Here is a 21,904-nt window from a genome sequence, read left to right on the forward strand (position 1 = left end):
TGCAATTCCAGACTTAGAAGGCACCTTTAGAATTTTCTCCGTCCTTCTCCTGGTTTATGATGCCACTGCAGCCAGCGCTCAGAAGTTATACGTCAGACTTTTCCAACGCAAGCTGAGTTGGATAAAAACGAACAAGATCGTCTACTCGGAGATTGCTGAGGATCTTTCATCATACATCAACGAGCTTGTTGGAACAGGATTCTTGCAGTCAGGTATGTCTGTTAAAAGTTTGCATGACAGTTATGTGGAATAAAATAATGCGATAGTTCCATTTCTGAACTGCACCACTGCAGGTGTGTTTTTTTTGGTGGGGGTGGGAGTAGATAAAAAAAGTAGCCCCGTATGAAAAGGAAAAACAAAATATTGATGTAAGTAGCATATCAGGGAGAGGGAGAGGTAATAATGCTTTCCGTAAGATAGGAGTTTTGGGGATTGTTTTAAACATGGGCAGCATTCAAAAACTTGACCTCCCTGCATACACTCTGGAATGGTACAATCCAGGAAGATCTCAGCCACTCCCGCTCACTTGTAGAGATAGCGTAGGCCTGGGATGATTTGTGCCTTCAGTTTTGTACTGCAGGTAACTTGCAACTTTGGGTGGTAAATAAATAAATAAATAAATAAATAGGGGTGGAAAGGGAACAGACGTCTGGGGAAAAAAAGACTTTGGCAATCTCACCCACCATTGAACTCAGGGTGTTTTTGCTATATGCAATTTTTGCTTTAGGTGTGATCCCTGGAACATAATCCCTGTGTAAGTTGAGAGTTTCCTGTATTTTCTCTCCTTGATATTCCTCAGGGTCTTGTTACCTGCCCCAAATCTACAAGGTGGGAAGGACACGGACACAAGTAAATGTAAAATGCCCCTTTGCAGTTTGCTGGGTTTCAGCTTAAATTATAGGCAGGAGACTCTGCATACTTTGTATGTATAGCATCTTGGGTTCAGTCCCTGGTATCTCCCACTGAAGGATCAGATAGCTGGGGAGAGGGGTTTGAGTACAACAGTAGCCCTGATGAAGAGGCAGATCTGCTGCCTGGTCCTTCCCATGTGGGATCTGCTAGCTTCAGAGCCTGCATCTCATTCCCTGCACACCAATCAGGGGCCTCTGCCACCAGACTTGAATGACTGGGCCACAGCCTCCTCAGAGGATCAGGAGAGACCTTTAAAGCTTCCCCCAAAACAGCCCCTGCAGCTTCTACTCTGTCATTGTTAGCATCTCTTGGTCAACTTATCCTTTGTAAATAAGTCCCTCCCTGCCCCTCCACCACAAGTAGCTTTTTAAATTTGTGGTATTCATAGCACAGTTTATAATATGTGTGGTGTGTGTGTAATAAGGCAGTAAAACCTCATGCTTTAAGCACAGGATGTGTCGTAACTTACACAATGACTGTGTGGAATCCTTTGGAATTTCATGTAGCAAAGGACTTGGGTGTCTATGGGGAGTCCCTTTCATTATTCTTGCATTTTTCCCTGTGTATCTGCAGAGGCAGAATTAAAAGATCTGTCTGAGGCTCTTGACTTGCTTTCTGCCCCTGAGCTGAAAACCTTAGCAAAGGTCTTCCACCTGCCAAACCCAAATGCACAGAAACAGCAGCTCCTGGAAGATTTCTTCCAGTTGTCAAAGCAGCGCTCAGTCTTCAGCAGGAACCAAGCTGGCATTGGGAATGTGATTCTGAAAAGGTAACTTAACTTTTGAGTGCCTTCCCTTCTAAAATGATGAAATAAAAACATCAGAATTCTGCATCAGGGCCACCCAGGGCAAAGCTAGATTCTGCAACCTCAGTAAAAGATGCCAATTAACTACGTTGCAAAACTTTCTGTTGTTAAAGACTGATAGATGAAAATCTTGTCCTTTCAGTCGTTAGCAGAAAGTTTTGAGATTGATTCCCCAAGAAACAAGGAAATAAGGCATTTTTGTCCATAAGACAGTTGGTGTATTGCAGAAATAAAGAGCCCGTCCTTTCAAATGGCACCTGTGAGATATATCTCTTTCCTGCATTTCTGTTTTTGGTGCATTTTTCTTTCAAAAAAAGAAAGGAATGAGATTGCTACTTCTCAGGAAGTTGAATTCTGTTCCGAACAGAGACAGGAAAACATGCCAGTATTCCGTGTCCCCATGATTTGCTCCCACACTTTTTAAAGCCTCTAGAAAGGTGGAGGATAGAGGATATTTGGTTTTGGCAAAGCCTCTGTTCTTTGCTTCAAGAAATGTTGTGCTTTCTGCTCCACTGTAATCCAGTTTTCAACAGCTGCCGTAAGCACAGCAGGCACCTTTCAGGAGACTCTCCTTTTTATAATTCACTCTTGAGCTATGCACTGGTTTTTAAGCAGATGAATATCCTGGTTGATGTGTGTGTGATTTTGGAGGAGCATCTCAGCACTTCAGCTGCATTGTTCTATCCATTTTTGCAGGTGGCAGGGGAAGAACGTAAAGCTCAGGGAAATTCTATTCCTGAGCTGATGTTGTTTAAACATATTCATTTCGCTTTCATACGCATAAAAAGGGTGAACATAAATGAAATGGAACTTTCTGATTGAAAATTACAAGAAATCAATATCACTGATGCATGGACAAGGCCATTGCAATACGATGGTACAAGGAGCAAAATAGACAATAGTGCATTTAACCAAGAGTTGTTAGCCATAAATTGCCATGTGTTTGAGGAGATAAAATTTTTTTGTTACATGCAAATTCAATGAAACGGTACCATAGCTCACCAAATTTGTCTGTTTGGTTTCCTTTTCTTAGCGCTTTCACCTTGTGTGTTAATTTTTTGCATCAGAGCAACAAACCAAATTTCTTGATAATGTATGTGTAGTAAATTTAGATGTGGTGTGTTCCATTGCCTTGCTGAAGTTAGCCCAGCAGCTTCCAGTTGCATGATTTGAGATTATTATATTGTTGCTGAGTAAAGTTTGCAGAGCTGTTTGCTTTAGGAAAAGGACCACCTTCAATCCAAAGAACCTGTTTGCAAGGAGCATGCAGTAACTGTTCTAGCAGCGGGGGAACAGGGCAGTGACTCAAAAAATAGATAGTTAACTTGGTCCAGTTTCAGTTGGCATCAAGGCTTAAGGGATCAGGCAGTGGCTTCATAGAAATGGGGGGGGGGGTCCTGAGAGAGAGAAGGTTGTCCTATGTCACTTGGCATTTCCCAACCTTGGTGCCTTCTGGATAATTTGGACTGCAGCTCAACATTGTCCATTCCTGTTGCCTGGCTCTGATGTTCGTCTAGTGGGTTGAGGATGGCTGATGTTAGAATTCTTGGAAGAAGTTCACAGATCTCAGGGGCCACGGAGGGAAGGGAAGAGTCACTTGAGAAGGCAGGAGAACTTGGACATTTGGAGTCACAGAATTGTAGAGTTGGATGTGTACCCCACAGGTCATCTACTGCAGCTCCTGCAATCCCATGGGGCATGTGATGATGATGATGATGATGATGTTTTGTTTTGTCTACAAGTCTTTCTTAATTCTGTAAGAGGCACTAACGTTTTGGAAAGTGCCTGCTTCCTTTTATCCTTATGTATGCTTTGTGATAAATACATTTACACCCACATCCACACTCACCCTCCCATCAATGGAATTAGACTAGAAAGAAGCATCCTGTTGCAAGCAAATAAATAAGGTGTGCTGTTTATTGGGTTGCAGACGGTGCGTTTGTGGGGTCCAGGACAATGCCTCCTATCTGCAAATGGACCCATAGGCCCAGAACGGTTGGCAACCCCTGGCCTAAGCTGTGAATATCCCCAGCAGCCTAGTAATCTGCCAGAGAAACAGTTGAAAAAAAAATGGTTTAGGGGCTAAAATCCTTTTAAAGAGCCTCGCCCTAACAAAAGAGTCGGCCCCATTGGACATTGTGGGACATAATTCTAAGCAAGTGTTGGACCATGTGTCGCTGTAGAAGACCCAAGTGTGTTTAGTTCATTTTGACTTTCCTTTTCCTCCTTCTTGTTGTTGCTGCGTACTCCTCAGAGCAAAAGATGTGGCTGGCAGATCTGTCAGGGTTCATAAAGTTCCCCGGACAGTCTTCTCACGGGTGCTGCTGCTCTTTTCCCTGACTGACCCAGTGGAGGATGAAGAAGCTGGAAGTGGCGGCCAAGGACAACTTTCCACAGTCCTCATGGTGAACATGGGCCGCATGATCTTCCCCAGTTACACAGTCAACAGGAAAACCCAGATATTCCAGGATCGGGATGATTTCATCCGGTAGGGAGGCATCCAGAAGGCCCTGGATACTGTTTCCCCCCTTCTTACTGTAGTTTTTCTTCTTCTTCTTCTCCCTTTTTACAGAAGGAGCCCTGCTGGACGAGGCCAGAGACCCACCTAATCCAGCCTCCTGTTCTCATAGTGCCCAACCAGATGCCCATGGGAAGCCTGCAAGCAGGACCTGAGGGCAACGCACTCTGCCCACCTGAAATTCTGCACACCTTAGATTTTTAACCTCTCTGAAAGTTTTTATACATTTTGTTAGTTTTTGTATAGTACTGCCATGCAGTGGCTTCTGGTCTTATTATTGTTGACATGTTTCTAATGAATTGCTACGTTTGCTTTATGATGAGTTTAAAATGTGACAATGTTCATATAATCCAACTGGGTTGTTTTTTGGATTGTCAGGGAAGAGGGTTCCGCTGCTCGGATCCTGCCTGCAGCTTTCCCACTGTGAGAACAGGACACTGGACTAGATGGGCCATTGGCATGATCCATATGTTGATATTTTATGATTTAAAATGGTTTGGTATTTGATTGTTCTGACAGTGATGCAAATTAAAAAGCTGCATGCAAATTTAAACATTAAATCTTTGAAACCCACGGTATGTGGAAAAGGAAAGAACGTTCATAAGTTGAGGTCCACTTACCCATCCACCTCTCTTGATATAAATATAGACCCTAAACTTGGAGTGGGTAACCTGTGAACCTCTGAAAAAAGATTTGGGGACTCAGCTCACAGGTTTGGGAGTTATGACATGATGCCACGATTCCACATTTAAGAAATTCTGTTCTAATTGGGATTTGGCAGGTGGTACTTTTACCATAATTGTAGGCAGTCTTCCCCAACCTGGCGCTCCGTGCCAGCGAGGTCTGATGGAAGTTGCTTCCTAAAGCACCTGAAGGGCAACTGGCTGGGGAAGGTGGATTTTACAGAACTTAGCAGGGTGGCTGTTATTATGGTGGCACATCATTCTGTAACTCTGAGGAATTACCAGGCTGAATGCTGTTCTAATTCAATTGCTGGCTGCTGCTATAGTAGTAATCTTTATTGTTAAGTAGGTGTTTTAAAACTATCTTTTAAAATATGTTGTATGAATTTGCTTAATAATGCGGCACCTTAGAAGAAAGGTTTCATCTCTAAAAGCTGGGATATAAATCTACTGCATAAACAAATGCTACAGCATAATCTGTTCTGAGATGGTGGCCTTCATCTTGAAATCATTGCTTTAAATTATTATTATTATTATTATTATTATTATTATTATTATTATTATTATTATTATTATTATTTCTTATTAGGTATGCCAGTGCTGCGTACTTGTCAAATGACATCTCTGTGGCTGTGACTCATGGGAACTGGAAGGAGGCACACAGACTCTATGAGGTGGCCAAGGAAATCTGGCAGGAGTTGAGGGAACACTTTTCTTTGTGGTATGAAGGCTGAGTAGAGCAGGAGGAGGCAAGGGGGGTGATCTGCAGTGAACACATGTGTGGGCTAGGGCTTGATGCAAGTTGTACTCAAAAAAATGGAAGGGGGGCTGAAACAAAGTGTGATCTCATTTCTGCTGTATTATTATTATTATTATTATTATTATTATTATTATTATTATTATTATTATTATCCCACCTTTCTGCCAGAAGCAGGACTCAAGGTGCCCCCCCCCCCGATTAATCATGGATAAAACACCAAAAGTTCAAAACATATAAAATACAGTTTAAAAAGTCATTAAACTATAATAGCATTTAAAAGATGTAAAAATAGCACAGCACTATTAAAAGCCATTTCCTTAAAAACAGTCATTTCCCCAAAGCTTGCAGAATTAAAGCAGTCTTCACCTGATGGAGGAAGGACAAGTAGGGAGCCAATCCAGTTTCTCTGGAAAGGCATTCCAGAGTCTAGGAGCAGCCACTGAGAAGTCCCTCTTCCCATGTCTGCACCAGATGTGCCTGGGAGGGAGGTGGGACTGAAGAGCTGGGCAGCTTCATGTGGGAGAATACAGTCCTTCAAATAGCCTAAGCCAGTGTTTCCCAACCTTTTTTGGGTAAAGGCACACTTGTTTCATGAAAAAAATCTCGAGGCACACCACCATTACAGCCCCGTGACGTCAGCGCGCAGCGTCACGCCGGGAGGGACATGAATTGCTAGCAAATTACATAATCACCTCCTTGAGGGCTGGCTCATCTTCTCCGAAGGCAGAACCCCATTAATTAACAGCACAGACTCACACCATAGCCAAGACGAGGGGGGAAAACCTCAGTCATGCACAGTCATGCACATGTGGGGGCTAAATGAGGACGAAGACCGGGCAGAGAGCAGGGTTCAAATCACCCCACCTGGCCAGGACAATCCCTGGGTGCTCCCTTGGGCCACTCGCCTGACCCACCTCGCAGGGCTGTTGTTGCGAGGATAACACGGGGAGAACCACGCACGCCCCCGGGAGCTCCTTGGAGGAGAAAGCGGGCGATGAATGCAATGCACGAAATATATGAGAGGCGACCAGGTTTTGCAGGTGAGGGGCCCCCGCCAGCCTCCGCTTCCAACACCCGGCGCAACGACGCCGAAGTTTCCCCCCGGGCTCGGCTCGGGGAGCAGCGCTGCTCCCCCCCGGCTCCCCTTCGCCCTCCCGGCTCTCTCTGCCGCCCACTGGGGACCCCCCTCACCTGCCAAGTCCGGAGCGCAGGTGGAAGTTGCATGCATGCATGCAGGGCGCCGCGTTGCCATTGCATTGCACTGCACTCCATGCAACGCCTGCACGCATGCATTGCCTTGCACGCCCGCCAAGGGGTCTCCCCGCGGTCCGATGCGTCCCCTCCGGCACGGATGCAGCATTGCAAAAATAAACCCCCCCGACGCAGCCCTACCTGGGGGGCAGCCTCTGCCTCCGCCGCTCCGCCTCCGCGGGGATCCCCGGGCTCCATCCTGCCGCCCGATCTCCGCGGGGGCGCAGGCAGGCTGCGCGGGGTCTGCGCGGAAGAGCCCCTGCCCGCCCGGCCGCCGCCGCTGCGCTCATTCCATGGCCGGGAGAAGAGCGCTTCAAACAAAACGCCCGGCCCGCCAGGCCACGCTGGGAAACGTAGTTTGCGCACCCCGCGCGGGCGCGGAGCCCAAGGGCGAGGGGACTACGGATCCCGGCAGCCCCCGCGCCGGGGACGGAGGGGGAGAGGCCGGGTGCAGGGATGGAGGGACGGGTGGGCGAGCGAGTGAGTGAGTGGCAGCCGCCAAGCCTTGGCCGAGAGCCAGGAAGGGCCTCCCCGGAGGAGGAGGAGGAGGAGGGAGGGAGGGAACCCCAGGGGTCATCTAGTGACGGCGCCCCAATCGAAAATTTGACTTTAAAAAAAAAAATCTTTTGAATTTTTTAATTTTTCCCGCGGCACACCAGGCAACATCTCGCGGCACACTAGTGTGCCGCGGAACAGTGGTTGGGAAACACTGGCCTAAGCCTAAGCCATAAGGGCTTTATAGGTCATAAGCAGCACTTTGAATTGTTCCCAGAAATAGCCAGTGGAGAGCTGCTATAATGAGGGAGTCCTGTGCTCCCTATAACCAGCCCTGCTCCACAGTCAGGCTGCAGCTCCTTGGGACAGCTGAAATTTCTGAGGACCTCTCAAAGGCAGCCCCACGTGTTACAGAAATCCAAATGGGATTTACTAAGGTGAGTGTCACTCAGGACAGATCAGGCATCTCCACTGGTACAGTGGCTTTAACTCTGCAAAGGCAATCCTGGCCACTGCAGAGACCTGGGCATCCAGGATCAGGGCTGAATCCAGGGCAGGTGTAGCCTGCCTTTGACAAGTAGCTCATGTTCTCTGCTATAAATAAAACCAGAGTCTGTTTTGTTTGCAGCTTTGGTATTATTCTAGGAAGCATTGATCATCAGGGTTTATTTGTTACAGTTCCACGTTTTTGTTCCTCAGCTCCGCAGAGGTGAATTGGGGAGTGGGTTTTAATTTTTCCCTGAAAAAGAGCTTGCAGGCAAATTTATTCTTGACAGTAAAACCCTTGAATAGCTTAGGGTATTGTTCCTGGCCAGAAATTCAAGAGAATAATAAAGGACCTCATTTTACAGTTTATAGTTCATAGTTTAAAAGATTCCTTTGAGAAGGCTAACATCTATTGTGGCATAAGCTTTCTTCAGTACACTGGCGAGTCTTTGTTGTCATGACATTTGGCCACGTGGGAGGCCTTTTGCAAGACCTCTTTACCCTGCGCATATGGGAACCAGCCTCATGTTGACTCTTCCCCTTCCAAAAGGATTCTGTAGAGTTACAGTGAACTGCTCTGGATATTTGGCCGACTGCCTTCAAAATGTACTCCAGCCTTCCTTCCTTGTTTCTTTTTTGCGCAACACAGACAATTCTTTTATTTTAGATTCAGGTAGGTAGCTGTGTTGGTCTGACGCAGTCAAAATAAATATTTTTTTTAAAAAAAATATTCAGTGGCACCTTAGAGACCAACTAAGTTTGTTCTGGGTATAAGTGTGCATGCACACTTCTTCAGCTATCACATGAAAGCACATACCCAGAACAAACTTAGTTGGTCTCTTAAGGTGCTACTGGACAATTCTTTAATGTCTTTTATTTTAGAGAGCTGAAGGCCGTATGCCTCTGAATCCCAGTTGCAGGTAATTGCGGTGGGCGGTGGGTGCTGCTGGTGCACTCAGGTTCTACTTGCTGGTTTCCCATAATGAGCCTTTGGTTGGCCACTGTAAGAACAGGTTGCTGGACTAGATGGGGCCCCTTCGTTCTGATCCAGCCGGGCTCAGATAATTTTGTTGTAGTCTGCATTCTCACCTCACTACTGTTTCCACTCAATGTCTCCTCCCCCTGCCCTTGCTGGACTTCATAGTGAACCAACCTGTTAGATCTGGGATGACTGGCTGCAGGAAGCGGCCTTAGCCCAAGCCAGACCAGTGCTGCATCTTGCTCCCTTTTGTCTATGCTTCTGGCAGTGGCTCTCCAGGGCTCCTGATGGGACGTTTTCAGCCTGCCCTGGAGATGCCTGGAATTGAACCTGGAATCTTCTGTGTTTAAAACAGATGCTCTTGCCATTAAGCTAGTGGTTCTCAAAATATTTTCTTTGGGTCACACTTTCAGAATAAAAAATTGCTCAGACCACACTAAAAAAATTTTATTGATAAGAAATACTTTGGAAAACAAAAAAGAAATGACTCCTGGCACGGCTTGATTTGTAACATAGAACACTGCTGCTTTATAATATGATCATGGAACATCCAGAAAATATATAACAATGCAGCTATGTAAGAACATGAATCCTTCCCAAAATATAATTATAAAAAAGCCTCTTACATATGTATCTTAACTCAATGAGAGGTGTGTGTGAGCTTGCTTTTGCCAGGTAAATCTCATTTGTATTAGGCCTAATTTGAGACAAACAAACTCTTGTCTCCTCATCACCACAAAGAAGTCTTTCTCTTTTCTGATCTTTCATATTTGTCAGAGTTGAAACTCCCTGTTCACAACAAGATGTCATAGAGAACTATAGAGGAATAGCCAAGGCTCTTGAAGAGAGGCATGGATACTGTTTCTGGCTGTATATCCAAAAAGAGTCCGGTGCATGCTACACACTGAAATGTTGAGTGTTTCTTTGATTGTCCCTGAATCTTGCTGCCATCCTGTCCTGCCACACCTGTTGAGAACCCCCACACTAAGCTATAACCCCTTCCTAGAAACATGGAAGGCTGTGCGGTACTGTGCCAGGCTGTTAGCCTATCTAGATCAGTAATGCCTATACTCTAGGCAGGATTTCAGGCAGGGGTCTTCCCCATCTCCACCTGGAGATGGCAGGGATTGAACCCGGGACTTTCTGAGCTGTGATTCTCCCCAGACATAGCAATAGGAGGGATACCTGTACATTGCAGGAAATGGTGGCTGTCTTACAGCTTTTGCTTCTCCCAAGCAATTGCCCATCTCCAGCCTTTTTCATAGAATCATGGAATTGGAAGGGACCCAAGGGGTCATCTATTCAAACCCCATGAAGTACAGGAATCACAGCTAGAGTGGGTAGTTCCATGGCAAAGACTTCCTGTGTGTTTTGTCCCCCCCCCCTTTACAGGTACCATGCAGCCCTCCCGGAATACTTGAGGCGTTTCACCGTTGGGTGGGTGTACACACGAATCCTCTCCCAGGGTGTTGAGATCTTGCAGAGACTACATATGTATAAGGTAATAATAAATAAATAAATAACCTGCCTTTCACCAGCAGGTCCCAGGGCAGGTTACAGCAATTAAAAAATCCAAAATTAAAAATGTGGGCCCTGAAAATGTATGTCTCAGAAAAGGCCAGGGCACAGAGGTGTGTCTTCATCATTCCCGAAAAGCTGTGTGGTGAAGAAGCCAGGCATCGCAATGCGCAATGTGTTGGGGCCAGGGAATGCCGGACAACAAGCACTTGTTTAGCAAAGTCATAAAGCCGACTGGAAGCTCTGAAAGGACCAGCCTGTCCTGGCTGCAAATGGTATCAAATTCCAATGTTCAGGGTATGTGGCCGAAAGGGCACTATCCATGCAAAGGGGGCAGGTGTCAACGGGCTTGGTGGAAACCCTGAAGATTGCTAAAAGTACAAACAAAACACTCGGGCAATTTTTGTTGCAGGGCCACTGCCATGTTTTACTACTAAGCATTTCTGTATTGCAGTTTAAAGTCTTTGAAGTGCTTCACATACTTTCCCTTGCCATAATCCTTACAACAGACCCTGTAAGATAGGCCTCTATTACTTGAGTGCACCCATAATGCAGATATAGAAAGCTGGCGTTCCAGCTTTCCCCAGAGCCACCTAGAAAGCTCGTGGCAGAGGCAAGGAGTGAGATAGGAGTTTCCCAATTTACAGCACGGTCCAGGAATGGTCAATGTGGTCCCCTGCAGATGTTGCTGGATATCTAAACTAGCATCATCTTTTGACCATTGACCATTCTGACCAGGGCTGGTGAGATCTGGGAGTCCAGCGTCGTTTGAGGGCCACAGGTTAGCTATCCCTGGCTTAGTCCCTTGGTCACCAAGCTACACACCTTTTTTTGACGTTGGCCTCATGTCTGCCCTAGGAGGCAGTGGAACAGCTTCAGGATCTTTTGGCCCAAGACGTTTATTGTTCTGACAGCAGAGGACGGTGGTGGGATCGTCTGGCTCTTAACTTGCACCAGCACTTGAAAGACACAGAGGAGGTAAATGCACCCATCTCTGCCCCCTTTGCACCTTGCTTGGAAGGGTGATGTCTTCTCTCCCTGCTTTCCCACAAGCACCTTCCGTCTGGCTGTCAGCCCTGGATGGGGCAACTTGTGCTTGAGGACATCCACCTGCCCCTCTTGGTTTGGTGGGGGGTCCGTTTGCTCACCTCTCTGCAATGCTTGCTTGTCTGCTAGGCCATCAGGTGCATCAGGAAAGGTCTCCAGGACCCATTTGTTCGCACAGGCCATCGACTCTCCCTGTCCCAGCGAGCCCAGAGGATGAAAAATTCCTCAGCGTGTAAGAAGATAGGGCATCTCCTCCAAGATCTGCCACTTCTTTCCGTGGAAGATGTCGCCCATGTGAGTAGCTATTGGATGTCTGGAGAAGCCTCTCTTTTGTGGTCTGGTGTACATTTATAAATTGGGAATGTGGAAAGGTGCCAGACTGTTTTCTTTTTCTTTTTCATCTTGGCTTCTAAAATGGTTCACACCCAGTTCATACATAATGCTAATCCATGGTTTGTTTAGCCAAAGGTGGTGCATTTGTACATGTGAACCTAGCAGGGCACCGAGGAGTGGGTGGCAAAGGCTGTAGGGCCAGAGACTGACTCAGGGGAAGGGAGCAGTGGTTTATGGGGTTTTGTGCTTGCTGCAAGGCAGGAGCCAGGGCTGAAGGCAGGGGAAGAGTCTGAGCAGGAGGAGCTAGGGGAGGAGATGCAGGATACAGGGCAGGAGCCGGACCAGGGAGGCAGTGGAATCCCCTCCATCCCCTCCACCACTGTCCCTCAGGACCAGGAGGGGCTTGAAGAGACAGGCACAGCAGCAACTTCTGTGTAGGAGAAGTCACAGGTTGCTTGTGTGTGCCCCTTTAGACGAAGGTTGTACAGTTTGGGTGAAGGCATGGTCATGCTCTTGCTCCAACAGTCCAGTTCAGCGCACAAGCTGGGGGAGGGGGTGCCAACTACTTGGTCTCCAGAAGAGTGTGTGTGTTCTGAACAACTTAGGAGCTGGCCTAAGTGCCTGCTTCGTCAATAAAGAGTTAAACTACCAGCCGGTTGTCCTCCTTGCACTGGGTATGTTAAGGACAGCAGGCTAACCATGGTTTGTTTTCTGGCAACAGGCCAGTGTCAAGCCATGGTTTTTTGGTGGTCTTAACTGCGGTTGGGCATTATGTCCAAATCCAGCAGCCCTGCTTAACTGTGGTTTGTTGAGCTACTCCACCCTGGATGTTTGCCAAGCTTTGACGAAACAAGCTGTGGCTTGTTGGCTTGTCTGCCGCTGGTTGTAGAAACTGATCAGAACAAACTAGGTGTTCACATTCTGCGTCGGCCATTCATGAGCTTTTATTGTCACAATGCAGGGTGGTAGCAATTCTTTGATACAAACTAACACGATCCCAGAGGAAGTGTTTTTGTGTGTGGCACCTGCTCTTTGCATGCAGAAGGTTCCCAGTTCAACCCCTCGTGTGCCTGCAGTTAGAAAAAGAATCTCCCTGGGAAGGTGGGTTAGCAAATAGTCTGAGTTGGTATAAACCATCTGGTTATATTGAGTTTTACTATATGTGGGAGCCCTAGCTCAGAGACTGAGCAGCAGCTTCTCATGCAGAAGCCCCAGACGCAGTCCTCAGCGCTGCCAATTAGAACAATCTCAGATCGCAGGTGATGGGAAACAACTTTTCCCCTTGGTGAGCCACTTCAGCTGATTGGCATAGTGGGCATGTGCCAGCTGATCAGTCAGACAGTCCAAACCATTAATAAACTGCTGGCCTTCTTTTTAGGAAGCTGGATTTTGTGGCTGAGGTGCGCAGTGGGGGCCTCCTATCTATATGTACAGAGCTGCAGCAAGCACCCAAAAGGTGCCATTCTGTGCCCTACAGTGACTCCACTAGAGTCAGAATCAGAGCAGCAGATCTGACAGCATCAAAGCTGCTTCAGGTGTTTGTGGGGCCTGTTCGGACAGTATTGTTATTAAAACCTGGGAAAATGTGCTGTCCTGCATCTGACCTCTGTGGTCTTGGGTGTGCACTATTTGTTTTTTTTATATATATAAAATTTTTATTGGTTTTACAAAATTTTAGAAAACAAACAAACACTTAAAAGGACAAACATACATGTATAATTTCATCACCTATTTTCATAAACCTCTTTTCTCGGACTTCCCCATACCCCCCCTTTCTGCATCCCAATGTCCATAATTTTATAGCAACTCCCAATTGTTACTTTCCAACCTCTGTCATCTTAGTCCTCTCCATATTCTGACCTTGTATCACTGTATCCCTTTGTTTCTGAGAACCACAACACTTTAACATTCATTAAGTTTATAATAGTCCTTAAGATAACTTTTAAATTTTCTCCATTCTTCTTCCACCGTCTCTATTCGTTGGTCGTGGATTCTGCCTGTCATCTCGGCCAATGTCATATAGTCCATCACTTTCATCTGCCATTCTTCCAGAGTGGGTAGATCTTGTGTCTTCCAATACTTCGCGATAAGTATTCTTGCTGCTGTTGTAGCATACATAAAAAAAGTTCTATCCCTCTTTGACACCAATTGGCCGACAATGCCCAGGAGAAAGGCCTCTGGTTTTTTAGGAAAAGTACATTTAAGTACCTTTTTCATTTCATTATAGATCATTTCCCAGAAAGCCTTAATTTTCGGGCATGTCCACCAAAGGTGGTAGAAAGTACCTTCAGTCTCATTACATTTCCAGCATTTGTTATCGGGCAAATGATAAATTTTTGCCAGCTTGACTGGGTCATGTACCACCTGTAAACCATTTTCATAATGTTTTCCTTTAAGGCATTACATGCCGTAAATTTGATACCGGTGTTCCATAACCATTCCCAGTCAGCTTGGGTGTGCACTATTTGCATGCTTGTCTGCATGAATGATTGTGATGCATTTTGCAGATTGCATTTTAAATTGTTGTTCTTTTTGAAGCAATTCTAACCATCCTTTTTCTGTACTCCTCTATTTCTCCTCACTGCCTACCATCCTTATACTTCTCAAAATGATGCTTGAGTTGCCACTTTCTTGAATGTGTTTTGCCCAATTGCATTCTTTCTCCTGCAAGAGCTGCCATCAGAGCACTAGCCTCTTACGGCCATCCTAACTCGGCCCCAGACACACTGACCAGATGTCTGGAAGCTGTGGCTGGATGGTTACGTGGGAGCCGGTTGAAGTTAAATCCTTCGAAGACAGAGGTCCTCTGGCTGGGGCGGGACGATATGGGATCGAGGGGGCAACTCCCATCTCTTGCGGGGGTGCAATTAGTGCCAGCACCGGCCGTTAAGAGTTTGGGTGTAATCTTCGATACCTCCCTCTCTATGGAGGCGCAGATTACAGCTATAACAAAGGCGGCATTTTTTCATCTCCGCCAAGCTAAGCAGTTGGCCCCTTATCTCTCTCGCCCTGACCTAGCCACTGTGATCCATGCGACGGTCACCTCCAGACTGGATTATTGTAACTCGCTCTACGTGGGGCTGCCCTTGAGACTGACCCAGAAACTCCAGCGGGTGCAGAATGCCGCGGCGAGACTCCTTATGGGGTCTTCGCTGCGAGAGCACATTCATCCGGTATTATACCAGCTGCACTGGCTCCCGGTGGAGTACAGGATCAGGTTTAAGGTGCTGGTTTTAACCTTTAAAGCCCTATACGGCCTAGGACCCTCGTACCTACGGGACCGCCTCTCCTGGTATGCCCCACAGAGAAACCTACGGTCTGCAAATAATAACATCCTCAAGGTCCCAGGCCTCAGAGAGGTTAGGCTGGCCTCAACTAGAGCCAGGGCCTTCTCGGCTGCGGCTCCAAACTGGTGGAATGCTCTGTCACAAGAGACTAGGGCCCTGCGGGACCTGACATCTTTCCGCAGGGCCTGCAAGACAGAGTTGTTCCGCCAGGCTTTTGGTCAGGGCGCAGCCTGACTCCCTCCTCTGGCAACCTGCACAGAATTTTGCTTAATTGGTTGCCATCAATTTGATTTAATTAATTTTTATAATGAAATATTTTTAGATTGTGTGATTATTTGACTGATTATTTGATTGTTGTTAGCCGCCCTGAGCCCGGCTTCGGCTGGGGAGGGCGGGATATAAATAAAATTTATTATTATTATTATTATTATTATTATTACGTCTTCCCATGTCTCATTTAATACGCTTCAGAGGCCTCTGTTCCCTTCTGTGCTGTTCTCCTCCTTTGCTGTCCCCACCTGAGAGCTGCTTCAGCAGCCGTATGGGGCTTCCTTCCTACGTGTTCAATGAGACGTGCAATGTGAGAACAAATTTCCAGTCCTGACACCAGCCCCATTTGTCAGTCCCCAAAATGAGTCAAAGGGCTGACAAGGAGACAGCACTTAAGCGCTGGGTGGTCTTATTTTTAGCTTGTCACTTAGCTGGTGTTAGCAAAGTTTAAGTAGCAGCCTCTCTTCCCTCTCACCCCCCACTTCTCTCTCATTATAATTTAGAGTTCTGTAAGTGAGAAAACCTTGCAATGCACAGTGTTCTTGTCCAGGGTGCCAGCCAGTCAGCAGTGCCCAGTGGCAGGATACTCCATTCCTCTCCTCTCCTCTCTTCTCCCTCGCTGCCTGGTCACCCAACAGTCTTTTGCTACTGAGCATGCTCAATATTTATTGGGCTAGTTTTGGATTTTTACCACTTTGCAGGTTTTTCTTTTCCCTAAAGGTTCTTTGTCATTCTGCAAACTTTGGATTTCATCTCCCAAGGCTGATGATACTCCCTCTTTTGCATAGGGGGTATATAGAGGATAATAATTGATTTCTGCACCTTGATTGATTGTTTTTTATAGAAAAGATTTTTTAAAGTTTTTTTCAAACAAATATGGGGAAAAAACATTAAGTTTCCCCCAGTCACCCCCCTCCCCCAGGAACAGAAGATGTATCAGATTTTAGCATAAGCTTGTGTGCAAACTGACTGATTATTTTTCATCAGGATGTGAAATCCAGCCTTTCCCACCTGTCCCCCTAACTGTTTTCTATGCAGTAGTCCTCTCTCAGTATACTATTATTACACACCCTTCACCCCAAGGCCTCTCTCTCTGTGTGTATAGTGATATGATTTAATTTGCTCCTTCTCCCTTCTGACCCCCCACCCTCTCCATGGGGCCTGTGTAAAGTTTTCACCATTTCCCTCTTGCCCTAGTTGCCTTCTGCAGTCTCCTTTTGTTTATTTTGAACATACTTTTAAACCATGCTCTCACAGAAAATATAGCATGGTGGCACACTGGGTAAAAGCATGGTGTTGTAGCAGCAAAAGTAAAAACACCAGTAGTTTTGATTTGCAGGTTACCATCAAAGGAAAGCTGTGCCCACAGACCGGAATGGGGAAGTCCATGTTTATCATGGAAGATGTTGGTGCCGAAGACCCAGGAGAAGACCTTGAGCCCTCCACTGTGGTGTGCTCTGTCGAGGAGCTGGCATTAGCCCACTACAAGCAGCATGGCTTTGATCAAGGTAATGGCTGGCCGTTGCTATAGAAAGCCATCAGCCAGCACTCTGCCCCTCCCTCCCAATGCTCTGTCACACTGCCATGTGACCAGGAAGCAGCCAGTGTGGCTTAATGGTTAGACTGTTGGACTATGACCTGGAAGACCAGGGTTCAAATTCCCACTCCGCCATGAAGCTTCCAGACTGGGCCCTAACCTCAGCCTCATTTAAGCATGCTTTACAGTTATCAAACCTGAAGGTAACCAATGTATGAACAACTTGCAGTCACGTTATCCTAGTCCAGGAACCATTGCTACTGTTTCACCAGCTGAAGCTGGTTAAAAACGCTCTACAGTCAGGTGGTTTTGTGGATTCTGCAGTTTCAGTGCCGCTCTTTCCCCTCCTCCACAAACCCCGCTCCCTGCCAGATAATTTCCTCACAGAATGGAATCACCAAGAAGTGGTAAATCATGGCCGGCTTTCTGTTCATAAACTTTCTTAATAATAAGGCAAACTTTTTGCTTTGTTTTGCAGCCTTTTGCTAATGCCTCTTCTTACGTAGTAATCAGCTTGTGTCCTGAAAATTAACTGGCAGATAGGTCACCCAAGTTGTAATTGCTTCCAAGTTCTAAAGTAGTTGAAAGAAGGTAGGTTTTGCAGACCTGATGCCCTGAAGGCTAACCTTGAGGGCTATTATGACACATCTGGGCACGATGGCGGTTCCTCGCTCCTAAGATGCTCCTCCGCATCTCAAACCTTTTTGTCTCTGGGGACTTCCAGAGAAGGTGGTGGCGGACTAGGCATCAACTGCTGACACTCCTGTCAGCAGAGATAATTATGCAGTAATTTAAGATAACTGGGTTATACATCTTGGTTACCAAAACTCCCTTTTGAAATAAGAGAGTTAGCCTCACATGCTTAGAAGGTCATGCCTCATTCTCTCCCTCCCCTCTGCCTGAACTTCTTCACAACCCTCAGAGGGACTGGAAAGAACAGCCACCGTGGAATGTGGGTGTTGGCCAGAAGACCTCTAGCGCAGTCAAGAGTTGTTGGAATTCATCATATTAGATTGGAGAAGGATTGTGACTGACATTTAATGATAATAAAAATTGAAGAGCTTCTTTTAGTCGTCTTTTGGGTGGAGGAAGGTGAATGTGAGAGGTCTGGGAATGAAGATTGAGGAAACATTGCCTAGCAGATGGAGAAATAGCTGGACACTAATAGAGCCCAAAGTTATCCTGGAGTGCATACTTCCAACATTTTCAAATAATTGTTATAAATCAATAATATACATAATTGGCAGAGAACTGGAAGACTTTCCTTTTTTAAAAAAACAAACAAAAAACTTTTTAAATCTTACTTATGACTTCTTCCTCCCCCCCCAGCCCCAATTATCCTTATGTTTTGTTCTGCAATTTGAAGTTCCTTATCTTTTATCAAGGAAGATACACACAGGAAGGTAATGGATTGAAGATAGAGGGCAGAGAGGAACTCCCAGGGTGAGAGGCTGGGGGAAGACTTAGTAATTTCCCTTTTTCCTTATTTTCCTTCTTTCCTTTTTTTATTCTCTTCCTTTCCTCATCTCCCCCCCCCCCCATTTTTATAGTATCTTATGTGGAAAACCTTCAGTAAAAATTGATTACACAAAAACTTATTGTGTCCAGTGTGACAAACAACTTTCTTCAGAGCATGTGAAGATAATCTCAGGTCTCTCTAGCTCACAAGGGAGGGCATGACAACCAAGATTAATGTCTTGGTTATCGTTAATCACCACATAATTATCTCTGCCAATGGGAGTGTCTGCAGTTGACATCTAGTCAGTCATCTTTCCTCCCAGAAGTCCCCATCATTGCCGATTTTCAAATCATTTCAAATCATTTTGAGTTGTACTCATCTTTGAGCTTTGTGTTAGTGATAAACTGGGTGTCAGAGGTAACAATTTTTGGTTGGCAGCTTAAATATCCTGCAGTGGCTTCATGATTGTGATGCTGTGATAATTCCTCAGGGATTCATGGCGAAGGATCTACGTTCAGCACCCTCTACGGCCTCTTGATGTGGGATACTCTCTTCATGGATGGCATCCCTGATGTCTTCAGGAATCCTTACCAGGTATGTTTGCTTGTTTTTAAAGTGCTTTTTATTCTTGTGGATGATGTTTGAAAAGAATATTCAAAACAGCTTCTTTTAAAGTCGCAGAATTCTCCCAGAGAAACGCCTCAAAAACAATTTTGGGAATTTTGTTGCAGAATACACAGCTTTTGGGGAGCATACCTGCGCACGATGGATTTGGCATTTGCTGGCTGTTTTTGGAGTAGGGCTGGTGGCCTTGAGTTGCATCTTCATTATTCTCTTTAAAATAACTATAAGGAAGAGGCAGTTATGGGAACGCATTGGCTGAGCAGGGGCCACAGAACTGTGATGTCTAATTTGCACAACAGGTTGCCAAAAAAGTAATAATAATTTAAAAAATCATTTTTATCCTTCACTCCCTCTCTTTAGTTACATACATCTTGTTTGACCCTCAAGAGTCCTGTGAGGCAGGCAGGATGGGGTCAGAGATAGGAACTGCCCAAGGGCAAGAGGCTGGAGCAGTTCCCCCATGAGAAAAGAACCTGAGCAAAGGGAGGCAGAGTGGAGGAGGTGTCTCGGTTCCAGCATCATGTGCAGGGAATGGATAGAGAAGTTTTACTCCCATCTCTTATCCCATCGGACCTTGTGTTTATTTAATGAAGCTGAAAGGTTGGAGATTCAGGACTGAAGAATGTTTCCTCAAAATGTGCAGTTAACCTGTGGAATTTGCTGCCGCCCACTTAGATGGTGGCTTTACTGCTCCCATTCATGGGAGATGAGGCTAAGGCTGTGGCTGTAGCAGGGGCTGCACATGCTAGCCAGGAGGGCGCTCAGCTACCTCCAGGATCAGAGGCGGGGCTGGGGAGCAACAGCAGAAGTGGGCTATTGCCCCCCTGTGCTGCTTTGGGGCTTCCCATAAGGGGCCTCTGGTTGCCCACTCTGGGGGTGGGGTGCTGGAACATCTCATCTTACAGTTTTATGTCCAGGTGGGTTTCATGGCTGAGTCAAAAACGGAGCTCCTGTTTCCTTATCACTGCACCAGGATAATTGCCAGGTGTTCCCAGTCATATTCCAGGAGCCATTACTTCTGTGGCTCCAGAGAGCAAAACTCACGTGTGGCCTGGGGTCAGCTTGATGACATCCAGACACAGTTGCGAGCCGGAGTCACTGAGGAAATGAAGTGGAGATCTTGAGGTTCTTCAGCCAGCCGTTTTAGCCCACAGAAGGCAAAGAACCCACCTGGATGAAGTCTGCAGTGGGGGCCTTTTTGGTGGTGGCTCTTTGCATGTGAACCTCTCTCCCAAACTGAGATGTGTCTGCTCCCATCTCTTCATAGTTTTAGGTGACTGGTTAAGATGCATATTTTCTGTGGGTGTTTGCGGAGGAGAGACCCAGCTGGATATACGGATTAGTTGCTGCTGCTAATAGAAAATCATTCGGAGTTGTTGTTGTGTATTTCAAGGACTGTGTTACTTTATGGATTGCTTTATTTCACTTAGGAGGAGGACAGTGTATTAAGTATCCAAATAAGCCCACAAGTGGTAGTTTGGGGCCTCTCTGCCTTTTACTGCACCCTGGCAACTTAAGGCGGTTTGTGTCGCCAGCCTCTTTCTTGCAGGGGAAGCAGTAGGTGAGGGATGGGGCCACACTGACAGTCCGTTTCCTGCAGACCTCCCCCCTGGATCTCTACACTGACAGCTTCTATGAGAACCGGAGGGAGGCCATTGAATCGAGGCTCCGCTTACTGCATGACGCTTCGCCTGAAACCCTGGAAAAGTGGATTGCGGATGTCTGGAATGCTCAGGAGGGCAAAGCGGCAGCGTTAATCAGCTGGGACCGATTCTCTTCCCTCCAGCAGGCCCAGGTAGGCGTCAAAGGCCCTTTGAGCTGCCCTGGTTCCCTTCTTACAGGAAAAGGGGAGGTGTCCATCTTGCTTGATACTTCAGTTTAATTTGAGGCCTTGTGCCTCTTCTATAGTTTACTGAAAAAAATGGCATTTGAGGTATATGAGTTACAAAATAATGTTTTTGAATTGCTCTGAACTTAAGGCTAGAAAGCAAGCAAGCAAAACCCAGCAGCCATGGCATGGCAGGAAACCCTTCTGGAGGAGGGCTGGGGGGGGGCACTGCCTGAGGAGTTTTGTACTAGTGGATTTTGGCAAGCGACGTAATAATGTGGCAATATGAATCTATGGAAGTCTTATCAGTGTTCACATCAATGAATATGCAGTTGGTTGATGAATTGTTAGAACTGTACTTAGGAGTTCCCTGCCTGTCAGAAATCAGGCAGGCACCTTCACCGCCCTCTTTTTGGTGCCCAAATAAATTTTATGAAATTAAACAAAAAACAACAACAAATGAGGTTGTTGCAGAAGTCAGTTAGTGCTCATTGGTGTACGATTACAACCGTTATATGTGCTGCTTCTCATACACACATCCATTTGCTCATTCATCTACTCTGTAGTTAACCTGTAGCCTCCCCAGGGGAGGAGATGATCTTTGTGGGGGTTGCAGTGCACAGGGAGGGGTTAACCCTTCCCGTCGGCACCCTCTTGGCAGTAGTAAGGTTTCTCAAAATTCTTCCATTGTGCCAAACCTTTTAAAAAAAACCACAAAACCCCCTTATCATTGGAGAGTGAAGTTGGGGGCAGAGGGGCTCATGAGCCAGAGGTTCCCATCCCGTCTTCTAGCCCCTTGCAGTTTGGGAGAAGGGAGAAAAAGTGGTCTTTCTTTTTGTAGCACCTGGCGTGCTGCTTTGGGGGTCCTTTCCTGAGTGGAGTTTGCCGACAGCTGAGCAGAGATCTGCGTCACTGCAGGGGCGGCCTCCCTGATCTCGTCGTTTGGAGAACGGAAGATCACCATTTTAAGGTTTGACCCCAGCTGCATTGTTCAAGTTGCAGAGTGTACAGGTCAGGGATGTGATGTATGAGAGTGCCCAACAGGTGGAGCCAAATAAAATCCCCCCCCCCCATCTTGCAGTCATCAGTGTAAATGATATCTGAGCAGTTTA

At 46.3% G+C, this 21,904-nt stretch overlaps 1 protein-coding gene across 4 annotated transcripts in view; it reads left to right on the forward strand.

Annotated features, from left to right (window-relative positions):
- Positions 1-21,904, forward strand: part of FAN1 (FANCD2 and FANCI associated nuclease 1) — a 32,570-nt gene that overhangs the window by 8,586 nt on the left and 2,080 nt on the right. For 3 of the 4 annotated variants that reach the window (XR_014002101.1, XM_081170523.1, XM_081170524.1), the window contains 11 exons: positions 72-212; positions 1,486-1,681; positions 3,972-4,205; positions 5,508-5,639; positions 10,282-10,390; positions 11,266-11,385; positions 11,584-11,748; positions 16,684-16,852; positions 18,831-18,934; positions 20,565-20,759; positions 21,634-21,762. Coding sequence is in view for 3 of the 4 variants with exons in the window: in XM_081170523.1 (XP_081026649.1) it covers positions 72-212; positions 1,486-1,681; positions 3,972-4,205; positions 5,508-5,639; positions 10,282-10,390; positions 11,266-11,385; positions 11,584-11,748; positions 16,684-16,852; positions 18,831-18,934; positions 20,565-20,759; positions 21,634-21,762 (1,694 nt within the window). In the remaining variant the exon portion in view is untranslated. Of the gene's footprint in view, positions 1-71; positions 213-1,485; positions 1,682-3,971; positions 4,206-5,507; positions 5,640-10,281; positions 10,391-11,265; positions 11,386-11,583; positions 11,749-16,683; positions 16,853-18,830; positions 18,935-20,499; positions 20,760-21,633; positions 21,763-21,904 lie in introns of those variants that run through there. The other variant, XM_081170525.1, reaches the window with a different exon arrangement.

Source organism: Podarcis bocagei (assembly GCF_964188305.1).
Source record: "Podarcis bocagei genome assembly, chromosome: 14".
Lineage (NCBI taxonomy): Eukaryota > Metazoa > Chordata > Lepidosauria > Squamata > Lacertidae > Podarcis > Podarcis bocagei.